Source organism: Trachurus japonicus, chromosome 16, assembly GCF_045865225.1.
Source record: "Trachurus japonicus isolate A0001 chromosome 16, Traja_1.0".
NCBI lineage: Eukaryota > Metazoa > Chordata > Actinopteri > Carangiformes > Carangidae > Trachurus > Trachurus japonicus.
In genome coordinates, this window is record NC_140922.1 from 28,901,836 (window position 1) to 28,921,505 (window position 19,670).

Genomic DNA, 19,670 nt, shown 5'->3' on the forward strand with positions numbered 1-19,670 from the left:
GAAAATTAAAGCAGAAGTAAGCGTTATTTTTGTGTTAATATAAGTCTTAAATAGTTCTATCTTCCGACAGCAATCACTTACATAGAGTGTTTGGTCTGAAACACGGGTCTGTCAGTCACTCTGCTCTGCTCTGAGCCGAAGAGAAAACTTTTCTCGTATCCTACAGTTTTTATCCAATGAGGAGAGAGAACGGCATAAAGGGCTGTGTGTGCAGCCAAGGGACGCCGTGAATGTGGTGACGTAGGGACGAGGACTGTTATGGTGCGTTCAAGGTAACTCGTAACTCGTGTTTTTCCGACCTGTCAAGTGGTACCAGTTCGATCTGGTACGAGTTCACGGGTCAGAAGTTACGAGTGGCCGTTATAGTGACTTTCACAGGTAAAACAGGTCGGAAAAACACGAGTGGGTTGCCTGAAACGCTACAAAGTCGTAAGTCGTGACTTGAAGCTGTAATTTACGGTTTCAAAAGCCTACCTGGAACGCAGCATTAGCCAAAACGACCGGATCGCTTACTTCTGCTTTAAGTGGCGATCATTGACGGTATGAAGCGTCCATCGTTCCAACGTTTTGAGTGAACTATCCAGGTTCTTAAGGCAGGTTTATAGTATTGGACCATTCGAAGTTCTGCGTCGAGGGAACGCGTTGCTCTGCAATTCACCACCATGCCGCTAGGGGGGGGGTGTGGCTGTGTGTTTGTGTGGTTTCAGAATAATTAAAGAACTTGCTCTTCTACTTGGTCCATTGTTGTCCAAAAACGTTCGTAACCGTTCCACAAAAAACTTTAAAAATGGCGGCGTGGCAGGAAGAAAGACCGGGAAAAAGAACTGCCGGAAATTACATTCTGAGCCGACCAATCACAGCCCTTTCAGTTCGCGTCACCGCAACACGTAGCTAGTGTAACTACGCCGTCGACATGACGCAAAACCATAAACTAGGCTTTACAGTACACTGCATTTTACCATACTTGTGAATTGAGACGCACTTAGATTCAAAATACTTAGTTTAAGTATGGAAGTATTCGAATTGAGACACAATATTAGAGAAAACCAGTTTGTCTATCTAACCCTATGAAAACCTCATGAGGAAAAAGAATAATCCCAGTTCAGCTTAACATTTAGGAAACAATATGGATTTAAGGCGACATTTTTAACATTTCCACTATCGTCCAACTTCAGCTGCTCAAATGGATCGTTCCCATCGTTCGATCACAGTCGTATCAGGTTCGTATCCAACCACCAAGAGTTAAAACACTCAGCGTCGCATCGCGGTTCGTTATGTTTCCACCAACTGAACCAACAGCCTGAAGGTTTCCTGTCCACGACGCCCGAGGGAGCTGAAAAGACGTTATCGCCTGTCGTCTTAAGACTAATAAATGTGACGTGTTTGTTAACGTGTTTTTGGCGTGTTTGTTAGCGTGTTGTTAACGTGTTTGTTAGCATGTTGTTAACGTGTTGTTTCCGTCCTCTGCAGGTGCTGTCTGATATGACCATACTCCAGCGGAGGATCCCCCCTAGTTTCAGAGACCCTGCCAGCGCCCCACTGAGGAAACTCTCTGTTGACCTCATCAAAACTTACAAGCACATCAATGAGGTACGACACACACACACACACACACAGGTTCTGGATCTGTGTGACGTTCAAGTACCTGGGATAAAGCACCGTTAGAAATAGTAAAGTTTACACCTTCGCTTTGAGCTGCAGGACCAGACTGAGACGTATCTGCATTTATTTAGTTGAAATAGTTTATTGTTTATGGATCCACATCAGTCATTATCACAGTGACGACGGTTCTTCATGGGGTCCATTTAAAAGACAAGAGAAACAACTTTATACAGCGGAAAAATCCAGCAATAAAGTCAGAACACAACACAAAATCACATGTACAATCAATACAACAAATAAGAAAAAGAAGAATAAGAAAATTAAAAACCTTTAAGGAAATAGTCGACCAGAAACAAGTCAAAAGATTTCTGAATCTTGATTTATTTTCAGTAACGATTAGATGACCCAGATTATTGTATTAGATGTATTTGCATTCAGTTCAAATTGTTTATTATTAATGGATTCCCATTAGTCATCACTGTAGTGAAGACTGTTCTTCATGGGGTCTGTTTAAAAGACAAGAGAAACAACTTTATACAGTGAAATAATGAAGCAATAAAGTCAAAACACAAGATCACATGTACAATCAATACAACAAATAAGATAAAAACCTTTAAGAAAGCACAGTAGTTGACCAGAAGTGAGTAATAAAACTGGTATAAAACATAACTCATGTAGCTTTTTTGAGGTTAATTTTCTGAATCTTGATTTATTTCCAACAACAATTAGATGAGAGGGGAAGGAAGTGAATATAAATAAAGTTTGAAGGTGGAGAAAGGTGTGTTCACTGCACCTGTGGACACATGAGCAGCTTCAGGTTCAGGTTCACTTTATTTATACCTGTAGGCAGCAGGAGAGAGCGACTACTGTACATATGAACATTTAAAAGACAGAACAAGATAATTAAAACAGAAACATGGACAGCTGCTCAAGTCTCACTGATCAGGACTTAGAGAAGAATAAAAATAGATGAAATGCCAATAGAAAACCTGTTAAAGACATTGAATGAGTTAAATTTAAATCAAATAGAGATAAATAATGAGGTAAAAAACTTCTATAAATTAAAGGTAAAAGAACAGAGGCCTTGTAAACAGATGGTTTATTCCTCCTCCTCCTCGTCTACAGGTGTACTATACTAAGAAGAAGCGGCGGGCCCAGCAGGTCCCTCCAGAGGACAGCAGCACCAAGAAGGAGAGAAAAGTCTACAACGACGGCTACGATGACGACAACTACGACTATATTGTGAAAAATGGAGAGAAGTGGCTGGACCGCTATGAGATAGACTCGCTGATCGGGAAGGGCTCGTTCGGACAGGTGAGAGGAGGAGAAGAAGGAGAAGGGTCGGTTTTACAGGCCGCTAATTATGTAGTAATGTCGAGAAATAGCCAAGAAATTACAATTATGTCAAGAAATAGCCAAGAATTAACAATTAAATTTGTAGTAATGTCAAGAAATAGCCTAGAAATAACAATTAATTGTGTAGTAATGTCAAGAAATAGTCTAGAAATAACAATTATGTCAAGAAATAGCCTAGAAATAACAATTAATTGTGTAGTAATGTCAAGAAATAGCCTAGAAATAACAATTATGTCAAGAAATAGCCTAGAAATAACAATTGATTGTGTAGTAATGTCAAGAATTAGTCTAGAAATAACAATGTATTGCTTCATAATGTCAAGAAATAGCCTAGAAATAACAATTATGTCAAGAAATAGCCTAGAAATAACAATTATGTCAAGAAATAGCCTAGAAATAACAATTATGTCAAGAAATAGCCTAGAAATAACAATTATGTCAAGAAATAGCCTAGAAATATCAATTGATTGTGTAGTAATGTCAAGATTTAGCCTAGAAATAACAATTTATTTCTTCATAATGTCAAGAAATAGCCTAGAAATGACAATTAATTGTATAGTAATGCCAAGAAATAGCCTAGAAATAACAATTAATTGTATAGTAATGTCAAGAAATAGCCTAGAAATAACAATTATGTCAAGAAATAGCCTAGAAATAACAATTATGTCAAGAAATAGCCTAGAAATATCAATTGATTGTGTAGTAATGTCAAGAAATAGCCTAGAAATAACAATTATGTCAAGAAATAGCCTAGAAACAACAATTGATTGTGTAGTAATGTCAATAAATAGCCTAGAAATTACGGTCTTTTACGGTTTTTCATAAAGGCTTATGAGATTACACATGCTTTTCATGCTTTGAATCTTTTTGAGAAAGGCCAGAATGGTTCTCCACCAAGTCCTTGAAGTTGACGGTTATTTCTAGGCTACTTCTAGACATTTTGACGCAATTAATTGTTATTTCTTGGCTATTTCTTGACATTCTCATGTAATTAAGGGCCTATAAATTAAAGGGTTACCAAAGAGTCCACCTTGATGATGTCATGTTTAACATCAGTGTAAAAGTGGGGCTGCTCAGTTTCCTGTGTATTTAGCTCTTTCTTTTTTCTTTTTTTTTTTAACATTTCACAACGTCCTCATTAGCTTTTAATCAGAGCAGAGGCTCCAGCCGGCGTCCTGACAGTCTGGGACATCAGGCTCCCAGTCGCCGCCGAGATGACTGAGTATGTGTGTGTGTGTGTGTGTGTGTGTGTGTGTGTCTTTCTCTGTGTGTGTGTGTGTGTGTGTGTGTGTGTGTGTCTTTCTCTGTGTGTGTTTGCAGGTGGTGAAGGCCTACGACCACCACGAGCAGGAATGGGTCGCCATTAAGATCATTAAGAACAAAAAGGCATTTTTAAACCAGGCACAGATCGAACTTCGCCTGCTGGAGCTCATGAACAAGCACGACACTGAGATGAAATATTACATAGGTAAGAACAACCACAACACACACACTACATATACAGTATATACACACATACACACATATACATGCACCTCTGTGTGTGTGTGTGTGTGTGTGTGTGTGTCCTCGGTCCGACATGAAGCATCTGTGAGGTGTTGTTAGTCGTCTGTCACTGAGACACTTGTGTTTCTATAAATGTGTCAATCCACATGACTCTGACACAGTATCACTGACATCAAGACGCCAGGGCCTTTTTTTTTTTTTTTTAAACCCTGTGTGGGTCAGTGGTCTCTCTGCAGCGCCCCCTGCAGGCCGACACGCACACTACACCAACCACACAACTCTACACACACAAGACATGAGGCTTTTTATTGGGAAATTCACTTGAAACAGCAGCAAAGAAGTAGAGGAAACATAAAGATTAAAGAATATAAAGAAATAATCCAATTCAACTTTATTTATAAAGCGCATTTCATGCACAAGGCAGACTCAATGCACTTCACAACAGGTATACTACATAGTTACAGTAAAAGCAGTCACAGAAGATCAATTAGAAATCAATCAGAGAGTGCAAGTGCAAGTTAACAATCATATGTATGCCATCTTCATCACATACACACTTAAACTTAAAAATGGCTACTGATGTGGCATGTCTAACTGTATCAGGCAAGGTGTTTCATTTTTGTGGGGCATATACAATAATAATCCGCTATGTACAAAAAATATGTAAAAAAAAAAACAGTGAAATGTTCTGTTATGTACAAAAATATTATTTAAAAAGACTTTTAACAATCTGTAGTTTCAACAATAACACACAAAACTGACCCACGATTACAAAAAAAACGATGGCTCCTGTTGTCAAATGTAGAAAAAACACACCAGCAGCGTCAGGCCAGAACTGTGGTAACAGTTTTGGGCCATTTTTCTTCCTTAACATGTATTCTTTCAGAAAAGTCAAAAGAAATGGTAGAAAATCCACATTAAGGTGGTTATTTGACTTCATTTTGTCTCTTTTGTTGGTAGATTTCTCCTAAATTCGCCAAAAGTTAGCAGCTATGTGACATACTGTGCTGTGCCTGTTATCTGACATGTCAGGTTTTATTGTAAAGCTCTCTCACCTGAACAATGATGTAAGCTCCAAAAATGGTCATTCCTTGCGTATCCGCAACCACTCGTAAAAGTACGATTTACATTAACAATCTATGGAATTTTACAGTGCAAGTCTTTAAAGGCCGTTTTCTCAAAATGAGTTTTTCCTCAAACTCTGAGCGAGAAATCTCCACTTCTGAAGGTTTTTACAGAGGGGATTGTTGATATATCATTCACAGCCAGATTTATACAACATTTTATTCCTAAAAACATGGCGAAATTGGATTTTTTTTTAGGGCTGGTGACAGTATTTTCTCATTTACAAAGTGATAAAAGAAGATTTAAACATAAAAATTTGACAAAACTTGTAATAAAATATTTGTCTTAATGTGGGTGATAAACTTGGGAAGTTTCATGGTGATATCTGTTATTTAAACATTTTTACCCTATTCACCTGCAGTGTCCCCTGTTAAAATTTGAAAGTTTGGTTGAACGTTGTTTTACTGTAAATGTGATTCATGACAGGAAGTGATGTGTTTGTTTCTCTTGTGTTAACCTTCTTCTCTTTCTCCCATCTGTCTTTGTCTTTCTCTGTGTGTGTGTCTGTGTGTGTCTGTGTGTGCGCGTGCAGTCCACCTGAAGCGTCACTTTATGTTTAGGAACCATCTCTGTTTGGTGTTTGAGTTGTTGAGCTACAACCTGTACGACCTGCTGAGGAACACCAACTTCAGAGGAGTCTCCCTCAACCTCACTAGGAAATTTGCACAGCAGCTCTGTACAGGTGGGTTACACACACACACACACACACACACACACACAAACACACACTGAAACACACACTTGAACACACACACACACACACTAGGCTCAGATTGTTGTGCTGCTCTGCCCCCATGTGGCCAGAGCAGGAACTGTCGGCTGCAGCTTCTAAAACCTAAAACATCATCAGACGCTGATTTAGTGTTTTTTTTAAATGATGAAATGAGCATCAGCGACAGTTACCATGGTGATAAATGTACAGATTAATTGTATAACCCTGTTGTGTCGTCGTGTGTGTGTGTGTGTTTGTGTGAGTGCAGCGTTATTATTCCTGGCCACGCCGGAGCTGTCAATCATCCACTGCGACCTGAAACCAGAGAACATCCTGCTGTGTAACCCCAAGAGATCCGCCATCAAGATAGTCGACTTCGGATCCTCCTGCCAGCTGGGACAGAGGGTGAGCACAACACACACACACACGCACACACACACACACACACACACACACACACACACAGACACACACATATATATATTCACACACATAGAAACATATATAAATGTCAAAGTGCGGTCATAAGCTCGTCGTCAGAGCTCAGGAGCTGGATGAACGGATGAATTAAAGGTGCAGCGTGACTGAAGCTGCAGCTGTGAGGAGATGACAGCGCCTCACAGTGGACAACATCTGGAACAGCAGCTGGAACAGAGGATTTCATCTTCTTTCATTCCTTCATCTTTCTTCTTCTTCGTGGCTATGCTGCATTTTTACCTTCATTAAAAAGCTCCGGAGTCGTTGTGATAGTTAACTACATGACTCTCTGTCTTCCACCTGGCGTCTCACGGCTGAAAACCAAGTTACTTACTCGGTTTATGACGGTTCAGACTACACAGATATACACATCATAACATCGTATATGTTATATAACGTTATCCACCGCTGTGGATGGATTGATTCTTTGTCGGCTTTGTTAAAAACAAATGCACATGGCCGAGAGGAGGGTTAGAAAAACAGAGGAAAAGCGACAAAACTTGCATAGTTCCTCTTTAAAGGTCCAGTGTGTAAAATGGGGGGAAAACGTCATATCGAGCACTCAGATTCTAGCTCTTTGGCTGGCTGGCTGCTGTACAAACATGGCGGCGCAAGATGGCGACGCTCTCTAAAGCAAGACCCTTGCTATATGTAGATATAATAGAAGAATTATAAGGCAAAAACCAAACAGATTTTATTTTATAGCGATTATACACTTATACAAATATATTCATGGGTAGTAGATTCAGATTTTGCCAATAAACCTTGACAATTATTACACACTGGACCTTTAACTCAACTGATCAACAGAAAATCCTCCATCAGATGATTGATAATCTGATAATAAATCTCCTTCGTCCTCGTCCTCTGTCCTCTCAGATCTACCAGTACATCCAGAGCAGGTTCTACCGCTCTCCGGAGGTCCTGCTGGGAATGCCCTACGACCTGGCCATCGACATGTGGTCTCTGGGATGCATCCTGGTGGAGATGCACACAGGAGAGCCTCTGTTCAGCGGCTCCAATGAGGTAACGACAAACACAACAAACACTGTTGCTGTCCCCGACAGCTCAAACATGATCCGTGTTGCACCAGTTCACACTTAGACAGGACTAAATGAACTAGTTCATCTGCATAATTCATTTTTTAAATGTTAAACAAAGTTCACTTTTCAAAAAATGAACTAGTTCATCTTCATTTTGTCCTTTTTCTTTTATAATTTGAACATAACTAGGCCTCTTTTTCCAGTAGAAACTCCTTCATCCATGTTGCTTCCCCAAAAACTAAATTAATTACATTTAACACTGGAACAAAGATAAACAATGTAGAGATTTGGATGATGCATCACTTTAACAGTGTGTAGAAATAAGGGCTAGTTAAGATTTGACTGTTTATGGAAACACCTGGCAGCACAATTTATACAACAAACACACCCTTTTTTCACTTTTTTGTACATAAAACTTCTCTAGATGCTCAAAACAAACTGTAACAGATGTGTCTGTATCACAGCAACATACAGCAGTGTTGATAACGTTTCAGTTCGATTCTGCATTCATATGAACGTATGAGAGAGTTTTTACATCACAGCAGAGAGAGTGGAGCTTTTGAATATAATGTAAATAATAGATAATATATAATTTATATAAAATAGTAATAATTATTATTATTATTAATATGATAATAATGAAGTGTAATAGCAACAACCCTCATTGATTTGTCTGACTGGTTCTAAATGCAGCAACACTGGTCGTATGTTTCCTCCTGATGCCACATGTGTCGTATGTAAACAAGAGAAATACTAATGTGTGTGTGTGTGTGTGTGTGTGTGTGTGTGTGTGCAGGTCGACCAGATGAATAAGATTGTGGAGGTCCTGGGCGTCCCCCCCAGCCACATGCTGGACGCAGCTCCTAAAGCCAGGAAGTATTTTGACAAACTGTCAGACGGTCTGTGGACGGTGAAGAAGAACAAGGACATCAAGAAGGTTTGTACGTTTAGTTTAGTCGACTTCGCATCAGTGCAGTTGTGTGTGTGTTTGTGTGTCTGTGTCTGTCTCTGTGTCTAAATCTAAATGTGTGTGTGTGTGTCTGCAGGAGTACAAGCCTCCAGCCACGCGACGACTCCATGAGATTCTGGGGGTGGAGACTGGGGGCCCCGGGGGCCGCAGGGCAGGGGAGCCGGGACACGCCCCCTGTGACTACCTGAAGTTTAAAGGTGAAACAACAACAACATTAAAACAACAACAACAACAACAACACTGGGGCTGATTGATCCAACATGATCAGATGATGAAAGAAAATATACAAATATATTTAGTCAGTTCAGATTCAGATTCATTATTAACGACTGCACAAGAAAATCAGCAGAATTTGCTTTTGGTACAGCAAATTACAGCTCATAGTTTCTGTATTTGCAGAATTTAAGCGACAGCACATGAATGAATGAATGAATTAAAGTTTATTTGAACACAGAATAAAAGAAGAACAAAATGAAAACAAACAATTAACATTAAATACAAGACAACAACACAAAATGAAACAACAACAAGACTTAACCCTCCTGTTGTCCTCCTGGGTCAAGGAAGGAAGGACAAAGGGAAAGATGGAAGGAAAGAAGGAAGGGGAAAAGGAAGGAAAGATAGCTGGAGGGAGGGAACAGATTAGGTCAATTGGGTCAAAAAGGAAGGAAGAAGTAAGGATGAAGGGAGGGAAAAAGGATTGTGGAAGGAAGGGACAAAGGAAGGAAAGAAAGATGAAGGGAGGGAACAGATTCATTCAAGGAAGGAAGAAGAAGGGAGGAAAGAAGGAAGGGGAAAAGGAAGGAAAGATGGAGGGAGGGAATGGATCAGGTCAACTGGATCAAAAGAGGAAGGAAGAAGAAGTCAGGATGACGGGAAGGAAGGGGAAAAGGATTGTGGAAAGAAGGAAGGGAGAAAGGAAGGAACGATAGATGGAGGGAGGGAACAGATTGGGTCAATTGGGTCAAAAAGGAAGGAAGAAGTAAGGATGAAGGGAAGGAAGGGAGGGAGGGGAAAGGATTGTGGAAAGAAGGAAGGGAAAAAGGAAGGAAAGAAAGATGGAGGGAGGGAACGGATCAGGTCAATTGGATCAAAAGAGGAAGGAAGAAGAAGTCAGGATGACGGGAAGGAAGGGAGAAAGGAAAGAAAGAAGGAAGGACGGAGGAAGGGAACAAATTGGGTCAATTTGACCCAGAAGGACAACAGGAGGGTTTTTAACACTTCTTTGGAGCGGGAAGAAGCGATAGTTTATTAAATCCCACCTCTTCTCCGTATGTTGATTCAGTTTATACCATAATAAGTTACATTACACTAAATATCAGCATCAGCATCAACACACAACAGACAGAAAGTGTTTCATTCACATGGAGCTCAGTGACCAGAGGGAAAGACAGAAGCTCTTCATCATCCTCCTCATCGTCGTCTTGATCTCTCTCCCCGTTGCAGACCTGATCCTGCGTATGTTGGACTACGACCCTAAAAGCCGCATCACGCCATTCTACGCCCTGCAGCACAATTTCTTCAAGAAGACGACAGATGAAGGAACCAACACCAGTTCATCTACATCCACCTCTCCTGCCATGGACCACTCCCATTCAACCTCCACTACTAGCTCTGTCTCTAGCTCTGGTAAAAATTGAATAAAATGTTAAAAATGTCAACCAGTGTTTCCCAAACCACCAGATGACGCCTTCAAATGTCTCGTTTTGTCCACAAACCAAAGAGAAACTCAGTTTATTGTCATAAAGGAACAAAGAAACCAGAAATATTCACATTTAAGAAGCTGAAATCAGAGAATTTGGACTTTTTTTCTTTAAAAAGTACTCAAACCGATTATCCTATTGTCAAAATAGCTGATAATCAATTAATTGTTGCAGCTCTAATTGGTATTAATAATAAAAAAAGATTCAAAAAGACACTCAAGAAAAGTGCCATGCATAAAGAAATCATATTTTGAGCAACTTTTAATCAGCTATTAAGGCCGAAGGAGTCACAATGTGGAGCAATAATAACAAGTAATCATAAGAATAAATATGCAAAGCTCTTATTTTGAAAAGAATCCTATTGTAATATTTCCAAATAAGGAAGTTTAAGCTTAAAAGCTCTTATTTTGAAAAGAATCCTATAATTGTTGTTGATAGTGGAAATATTTTTGTAGTTTAATTTAATTTGTTCGACTGTTGTGTTGATATTGAGAAAAAAATAAGTCTTAATTTACCCAGAATTCATTGCACCGTGTGTGTGTTTATGTGTGTGTGTAACGTCGGTACCTTTTTATTTCCAGGTGGCTCCAGTGGTTCTTCCAATGACAACCGCAACTACCGCTACAGTAACCGCTACTACAACTCTGCTGTTACACATTCAGACTATGAGATGACCAGCCCTCAGGTACACACACACACACACACACACACACACACACACACACACACACACACACACACACACACACACACACACACACACACTGATACAACAGTTCATGACAGTCCACAGCATCGTCTTAAATCCCGGTTCTACGTCATCGTCACCTGAGACCTGAGACAGAGGGACGACGGAGCGAACAGCTGGAACATCTGCAGCTTCTCTGTTCTGTCCCGTCATTATGTGTCTCTACACTGTTGGTGTGTGTGTGTGTGTGTGTGTGTGTGTGTGTGTGTGTGTGTGTGTGTGTGTGTGTAAGATCAGGACTTTAGTTAAAGTTTCTCACCAGAAAATGACTTGGGTTTCAGTAAAAATTAAAGGGATAGTTCAGCATTTTTGCAAATTGGCCCATTGCCATAATCCCTATAGTCATAGCAGTAGGTTTGTTACCTTTAATTGTCGGTGCAAGCTATTTTTAGAACGGCGGAGCAGAGCCGTGAGCTGCTCAGAGCTACACTACGGAGGCTAATGGGATTTCTTGGTTTCCCTCATCAAACTCATCAAGTACACAATCCAACAACTCCAAAACGCTCTGGTGGACAAGTTGTGACCTGCACATTCACCACACTATTAGAAGACGGAGTTGTTTTAGAGGTAAATGCAGAGTCTGCTCGATGAAAAACTGCCCCTGAAGGCAACGCGCATCAGCGGTTTTGCATGAATTTCCCTCTAAAACAACTCTGTCTGGTAACGTTGTGTTATTATCTCATAGCGTGGTGAATGTGCAGGTCACAACTTGTCCACCAGAGCGTTTTGGAGTTGTTGGATTGTGTATTTGATGAGTTTGATGAGGGAAACCAAGAAATCCCATGAGCCTCCATAGCGTAGCTCTGAGCAGCTCACGGCTCTGCTCCGCCGTTCTAAAAATATCTTGCACCGACAATTAAAGGTAATGAACCTAAGACTATAGGGATTATGGCAATGGGCCAATTTGCACAAAATGTTGAACTACCCTTGAAGATTTGTTACATTACAACAGCTGGTAGAATCCGATCACCTGGGTTGTGTCCGAAATCACTCCCTCATTCCCTCCTCCCTACTCACTATATAGTGAATTCAATATAGTGACTATAGTGACTCACTGGTCAAAAAAAAAAACACTTTCGGACACTACTCCGCCGCACAGTTAATGACGTATTACGTCGCGTAATTAAAACGTCCCGACCGCAATTGTAACGGCCGGTGCAGGTACCATGGATACAACCATGGTAACGGCCGGTGTAGAGGAGTAAAGCAATATATTAAGCGGTAATATATATATATTTAAGCATCAAAGATGTTCAATCAAACCCACATAGTTTGAAACAACATTCACAACACACACAGCCAGTGTCACAACTAAGCATAACGTCCGCTAGCTTAATGCTAACGTTAATGTAAAACACCATAGACGGGCTAACAGAAATTAGCCTCGCTATCCAGAGTCTGTGGTCAGTTCATAACGCTTGTTAGGAAATTTGCTCTGACGTTTGTTGTGGGAGTCTGTGGAAGCCGCGACCGGACAACTCTGGCAGCTGGACACATTTATTGAGGCTGCTGCACTACTTCATTTATTTGGTAGCTACACCGGTCGTTCTGGGCCGGTGTGTTAACGGCGTCAATCCGTGACCGCAATGCATGATGGGATATCTTGCTCCGGTTAGTGACCATCGGATGCTCACTACATTTCGCGGTGAATTGTGGGATAGATTCAGTCACTACGTATATAGTGAACATTAATTATCACTAAACATTCGGACACCACTACAAAATGGCCTGGTCACTATATACAGGGTTTCTGCAGGTCATTAAAAAGCATTAAAAGTCATTAAATATATCTGGCTAAAATTAAGGCCTTAAATGGCATTAAAAGGCATTAAATTCGATTTTCAAAGGCATTAAAACATTTCTAAAAACTTGATTGATTCATACAGTGAGATTTTGATATCATTACATCCCTATAGAGCACAAAGAGCAGAAAAAATAGAGGGATTATACAGTTAATCTACAGTAAAATTAAACATGGGTGAAGAAATGGAGAATTTTCTAAATTAATATTTTTAGGTGGTGGCAGGCTACTGTTGACATTCGCTATCGGCAAAAATCGGAATCGGCAGGTCAGGCTTTTTAAAAATCGGTGATCGGTGATCAGCCAGAAAATTGCAGTCGGTGCACCTCTATTGGTGTGATAAACATGCAGAACCAAGTAATTGGGTGTGTATGTGTATATAGGTAAGTGTATGTATGCACACTAGGGGTGTCATGATTCTCCAAATCCTCGATTCGATTTGATTTTCGATTTTAGGGTCACGATTCGATTCTCGATTTTTTTTTTCTTTTTCTTACAGCACAGAGGCCTATGCTATTTTCAGACTAGTCTAGTCTACGATCATTGGTTTTATTCATCAAATGTTGTACAGTAAATCTTATTTCAAAAGATGGGATACATATAAGTGATGCAATTTCCATAATGTGTCACATTAGGCACCATCCTAACCTAAACTAACCCTATCGTCGATCCTCTCTTTGACTTCGATGCTCGAGACCATGACGTAATTTCGATCGATTTCGATAAAAAAATCGAAATCGTGACACCCCTAATGCACACGTATAGTATTTGCAGTCATGGGCATTAAAAATGTTTGAAACGGCATTAAAGCAGAACTATGCAGGTCGGCCGGAAATAGCTCGCTCCTTCGTTGGTTTCTCTTTTTTTCCCTCTCCGGAGCTCCCCCACAGTTCTGGGAGGCACATGTCACTGTCGTAAAAAAAAAAAAAAAAAACTCGCCGCCACCTCCTCCACCCCCCCTACACGTGCTTGTGTTTACTGCTGTTTGCTAAGCCCTGCTAACACCGAGCTAACGCTAACACGGCGCTAATGCTAACACGGAGCTAATGCTAACACCGAGCTAACGCTATGCTAACACGGAGCTAATGCTAACACGGCGCTAACGCTAATACAGCCACACACAGGCACAAAGACACAGACATACACACACAGGAAGAAAGGTTCCAAAACGCGAAGGTGTGTGTGTGTGTGTGTCATGATGTAGCCTATTACATTATCTTATAAAAGACCCATGGTGTGTGTATCTGTGTTAGCATTAGCTCCCCGTTAGCCACAAGCTGAACTTCATCAGTAAACATTTCATGTTTCCATGGTTTCCTCCGACTTTCCGAACTCAAACCAATCACGATTCGTGACATGCATGATGTCATATGCGTTCTTATCTCGTACTGCCGTAAGGCAGTTTCTCGCGATACTTCTATCCATTGACGAGATTTGTAACACCGAGACGGACGACTGATCTTGCAAGTGCGGTTTTCAGCCAGTGGGGGGGGTGAGCGCATTGGCCTAGACCCCATTCACTTCATAACAGGTCACTCAACCATCACAGTGACTCTGAGCCACAATAATTACAGCCCAAATCCTGCATAGTTCTGCTTTAAAAAGGGCATTAAAAAGTATTAAATTAGATTTGCTGGTACCTGCAGAAACCCTGTATATAGTGAGTAGGGGGTGATTTCGGACACAACCCTGGACTCAGTTGCTGCTCCGTTGTGTCTCTCTTCTGGTGTCTAACCTCTTTACCCCCCCCCCCCTCCCCCCCCTTCAGGCTCCCTCCCAGCAGCAGATGAGGATGTGGCCGGGCAGTGATGGTGGAGGTGGGGGTCAGGACCCAGCATACACCCAGTTGCTGCTCCACAAGCCGGCCGCCTCCCAGCAGCACCAGCGCCACTTCCTGGACGCGCCCCACCACCCCCACCCCACCTACTCCTCCTCCCACCACGGGAACGGCGGCCGCGGCCTGCGCCAGGTGGGGCAGCCGGGACAGATACAGCAGCAGCAGGCGGGGCAACAACAACAGACGGGCATCGGGGGCATCGGCGGCGTGGTGGGCATCGGCGTGGGGATCGGGGGGCAGCAGGGGTCGTCGCCCCAGATGAGTGACAGCATGGATGTGGGCGTGTCCCTGGGGCTGCACCACCTGGGCGCCGTGTCTTCCATGGAGGCGTCGCAGTTCGGCTCGGCCTCGCTGCCCCTCGCCCTGCCGATCGGACTGTCCGCGTTCCGGACTCGGACGGCGGCGGGGGCGGCGGCGGTGCTGCCCATCATCACCACCGCTGCGCCACAGGGGCCGCAGCAGCAACAGCAACAACAGCAACAACAACAACAACAACAAGCCCTGCCGCCCCCCGAGGACTCCTACTACCCCGCCTCCAACAACAATAACCCTAACTCCTCCGCCGCAGGGGGGGGGGGCAGAGGGAGGCCGGACTCAGACGAGGGGCCGGCCAACTCTTGATAAAACCTGAACCATGCCCTAAAGCCATACAATTTTAAACTACAACAACTACAAACAACAACAACTACAAACAACAACAACAACCAACAACAACAACTACACACACGACAGCCAGAGTTCAGAGACAAAGAGGTTGAACTTTGTGCTGAAGGAGACAGTTTGTACTGCATGAGAGGAGGAGGAGGAGGAGGAGGAGGAGGAGGAGAAAGAGGAGGAGGAGGAAAGGGAGGAGAAAGAGGAGGAGGAGGAGGAGGATGCTGGGAAAACTCTCCTTTTTATCCTGTTTTTAAGTTTGTCGTCTTCTCTTTCTCTTTCTCTTTCCTCTTCTGTTGCGACTGTAATTTGGAAAAAGGAATGATTGTGACAAGGTTTTTTTTTGTTTTTATTATAATTATTATTATTATTATTATTATTAATATTATTATTATTGTTGTTTAATATTATTATTATTATTATTTGATTTTTTTTTTCTTTTTCTTTTCTTTTTTCTTTTTTTTTTTCTCGGGTTTGAGGAGTTGTGTGTTCTACTTGGTTGTTGTTTCAAGATAAAAAAAAAAAAAAGGCCTGGAGAGGAGGAGGAGGAGGAAGAAGAGGAAGAAAACGAAGAGGAGACATGTTTGTTTTTTGGTTTTTCCTCCATTTTTTATTTTTTATTTTTTATTTTTTATTAACTCCCATGTTGGTGGACGGAGAGTTACACACACACACACACACACACACACTTACACACACACACGTTCATGTTGTCCGCACTGGTTAGTTGACATATGACATTAGTATTCATACATAGAGACAAGCAGTCTCACCTGTATCCGGGGACGACGACGACGACGGCGACCGCGACCATGACGACGCCGACGGCAACGACGATGATTCAATCAGGACTCATCATGGATTCTCTCTCCTCCTGTCATCTTTTCTTTTTGAGTTTTTTTTTAATTTTTCTGTCGCTCGCCAACGCCGCCGCCGCCGCTGCTGCTGATCGCCGTGACAACAGCAGAGCAACGAGAGAGAGAGAGAGAGAGAGAGAGAGGGGGAGGCGGAGGGAGGAGGAGGAGGAGGAGGAGAAAAGGTGACGGACGGACGGACGGACGGGACACTGATGCCTTCCCTCCCTCCCCACACACACACACACACACACTGGGCGCGCTCGTAGAAATCTCCTCCTCTTCCTCCTCCTCCTCTACTTCTACTTCTTCTCTTCACCTCCTCCTCTTCATCGCCTCCTCCTCCTCCTCCTCCTCCTCCTCCTCCTCGTTGTGTTTCTCCTCCAGACAGCTCCTCCTCTCTGTGCTGCTAATCACCATGACAACTGGTCCGGATTGCTGCTAAAGATCCAACACAGATCAATTAAAGAAATAAAAAGAAATAGAAACAGAAATAAAATGAAAAAAAAAAACAGACAAAAATGAAAAAAAAAAACTTTTTAACCCTTCTGCTTAAGAGAAAAAGGATAAAGTAAGAACCACTGCATCTCAATGTATTTATTACTATTTAACAAGAAAAAACAAACTGAAAGTAACCCTTTTTTCTGCTCTTCTTTGTTTGGTTGCCTTCTTTCTGCAGGTGAGCTCTGATTGGCTATTGTAACAGTGACAGTAACTGGTGACATGGGAATGCCACCGGTTGTGGGGGCTGGGTGGAGGGGAGGGGTCGGGGCAAAAATAAAGTTGGATATATAATAAGAATAAAGAGTATACTTTTGCACACCAAAGTCAAACAAACACCAGATCTCCGCTTTTCTTCCTCCCTTAAAAAAAACAAACAAAAAAAAACTGATCCAGCAGCATCTTCATCATCGTCATCGCCATCATCATCGAAGCGGTCGAACCCACGAAGGAGAAGGAGTCACAGTGTGGAGTAATAATAACAAGTAATCATATGAATAAAAATGCAAAGCTCTTATTTTTTTTGAAAAGAATCCTATTATTATATTTCCAAATAAGGAAGTTTAAGCGTAAAAGCTCTTATTTTGAAAATAATCCTATTGTAATATTTCCAAATAAGGAAGTTTAAGCGTAAAAGCTCTTATTTTGAAAAGAATCCTATTGTAACAATTCCAAATAAGGAAGTTTAAGCTTAAAAGCTCTTATTTTGAAAAGACTCCTATTGTAACAATTCCAAATAAGGAAGTTTAAGCTTAAAAGCTCTTATTTTGAAAAGAATCCTATTGTAACAATTCCAAATAAGGAAGTTTAAGCTTAAAAGCTCTTATTTTGAAAAGAATCCTGTTGTAATATTTCCAAATAAGGAAGTTTAAGCTTAAAAGCTCTTATTTTGAAAAGAATCATATTCTTATATTTCCAAATAAGGACTTAAGACACTACAGGCAAAAACACTGTTTTTTCATGCACTGATCAATTCTGAGATTTCGGGCTATTTTTCTACTTTCAGAAAAGTCGAAAGACGTGGTAGAAAATCCACATTCGGGGTTTTATTTTACTTCATTTTGTCTCTTTCGTCAGTAGCTTTCTCCTTAAAACGTTCCAGTTTTATTCCTGTCTATATTCTGAAGGTTTTTACAGAGGGGGTTGTTGATTTATCATTCACAGCCTGATTTATACAACATTTTATTCCTAAAAACATAGTGAAATTTGATTTTTTTTTTTTTTTTTTTTTTTAGGGTTGGTGACAGTATTTACAGAGTGATAAAAATAGATATCCAAAATCCCTATTGCAAAAACTTCTGACTCTAATATGTCAACAAAAGAAAACAAGAATTTAGAAAGTAGCTTTATCCATTGTTCAGATTTCAGTTCTGGAAACGTATGCAGATTAGCACATATTTCATGAGATATTGCCTCATTTACATATTTAAACATAAAATTTGACAAAACGTGTAATACAAAATTTTTTTGTCTTAGTGTAAGTGATAAACTTGGTAAGTTTAATGGCAATATCTTTTAGTTAAAATTTTTACCCTATTCACTTGTAGTGTCCCCCCATAAGCTTAAAAGCTCTTATTTTGAAAAGAATCCTATTATAATACTTCCAAATAAGGAGTTTGAGCTTTGATAATTGATTTAAAGTTTTGTTTATTTATTCATATGATCTTATTTATTTCATCTTCAGACACACACACACACACGGGTAAAAAAAAAAAAAATCTGGTTGGTCTCCAGGTTGTTTCTGAGTCAATTTCTGTGACTTTCAAAATAAGAGCTCTCATCTCACTGGGAGCACTGGATGTAAAGATGATGTTGGAGGTGTTTTATTTTATTTTATCTTATTTTGTTTTATTTTAATCAACTTCTGTTTCCTGTGTGACGGTGATGAGCTGATGGTGAGGTGAGTTGGTCACCATGGTAACCAGGACAGGTAGGTAGGTAGGATGCTGCTGCTGCTACCTGTGAAGGTCGACGTAGGGGTCAGAGAGCTGAGTGTGTCACCATGGAAACCTACACTGATTAGCTCCACGTGAATCATTAATGCAACTGTTAATTGTGTTTTTATTATTATTATGGTCTGTTCGCAATGAGACAGACAGGTAACCAAGCACTCACCTGGGCCCCTGTTAAATCACCATGGAGACTCATTTGGCAAGTATTTTTCTTCTTCTCATCCTCCTTTTTCTCCTTCTCTTCCTTTCTCTTTCTCCTTCTCATCCTCCTTTTTCTCCTTCCTCTCATCCTCCCTTTTCCCCACCTTCTCATCCTCCTTTTTCTCCTTCCTCTCATCCTCCCTTTCCTCCTTCTTCCTCTCCTCCTCCTCCTTCTCTTCCTCCCCTTTCTCCTCCTCCTTCTCTTCCTCCTTTCTCTCCTTCTCCTTCTCATCCTCCTTTTCTCCTTCTTCTCTTCCTCCTTTCTCCTTCTCATCCTCCTTTTTCTCCTCCTTCTCCTCCTCCCTTTTCTTCTTCTATCTTCCTCTGTTTCTCCCCCTTCGCATCCTCCTTTTTCTCCTTCTTCTCTTCCTCCTTTCTCTCCTCCTTCTCATCCTCCTTTTTCTCCTTCCTCTCACCCTCCCTTTTATCCTACTTCCTCTCCTCCTCCCTTTTCTCCTTCTCTTTCTCATCCTCCCCTCTCTCATTCTCTTCCTCCCTTTTCTCCTTCTCATCCTCCTTTTTCTCCTTCTCTTCCTCCTTTCACCTTCTTCTCAATCTCATCCTCCTTTTTCTCCTTCCTCTCACCCTCCCTTTTCTCCTCCTCTCCTCCTCCCCTTCTCTTCCTCCC

General features: G+C 41.3%; 2 protein-coding genes across 3 annotated transcripts in view; both read left to right on the plus strand.

Moving 5' to 3' along the window:
* The window catches only part of slc6a20 (solute carrier family 6 member 20), a 132,300-nt gene extending 115,075 nt beyond the window's left edge, over window positions 1–17,225 (plus strand). The window contains exon 12 of the mRNA XM_085803005.1: window positions 16,574–17,225. Within this exon, the coding sequence (XP_085659131.1) occupies window position 16,574 (1 nt within the window). The 3' untranslated portion in view covers window positions 16,575–17,225. The remainder of the gene's footprint in view (window positions 1–16,573) is intronic.
* Window positions 1–17,225, plus strand: part of dyrk1b (dual-specificity tyrosine-(Y)-phosphorylation regulated kinase 1B) — a 56,317-nt gene extending 39,092 nt beyond the window's left edge. For both annotated transcript variants that reach the window (XM_085802996.1, XM_085802995.1), the window contains exons 3-13: window positions 1,471–1,590; window positions 2,728–2,916; window positions 4,279–4,426; window positions 6,122–6,271; window positions 6,570–6,706; window positions 7,658–7,804; window positions 8,618–8,758; window positions 8,868–8,988; window positions 10,238–10,420; window positions 11,076–11,179; window positions 14,812–17,225. In XM_085802996.1, the coding sequence (XP_085659122.1) occupies window positions 1,471–1,590; window positions 2,728–2,916; window positions 4,279–4,426; window positions 6,122–6,271; window positions 6,570–6,706; window positions 7,658–7,804; window positions 8,618–8,758; window positions 8,868–8,988; window positions 10,238–10,420; window positions 11,076–11,179; window positions 14,812–15,501 (2,130 nt within the window). In that variant the 3' untranslated portion in view covers window positions 15,502–17,225. The remainder of the gene's footprint in view (window positions 1–1,470; window positions 1,591–2,727; window positions 2,917–4,278; window positions 4,427–6,121; window positions 6,272–6,569; window positions 6,707–7,657; window positions 7,805–8,617; window positions 8,759–8,867; window positions 8,989–10,237; window positions 10,421–11,075; window positions 11,180–14,811) is intronic.
* Window positions 17,226–19,670: the final 2,445 nt, after the last annotated feature.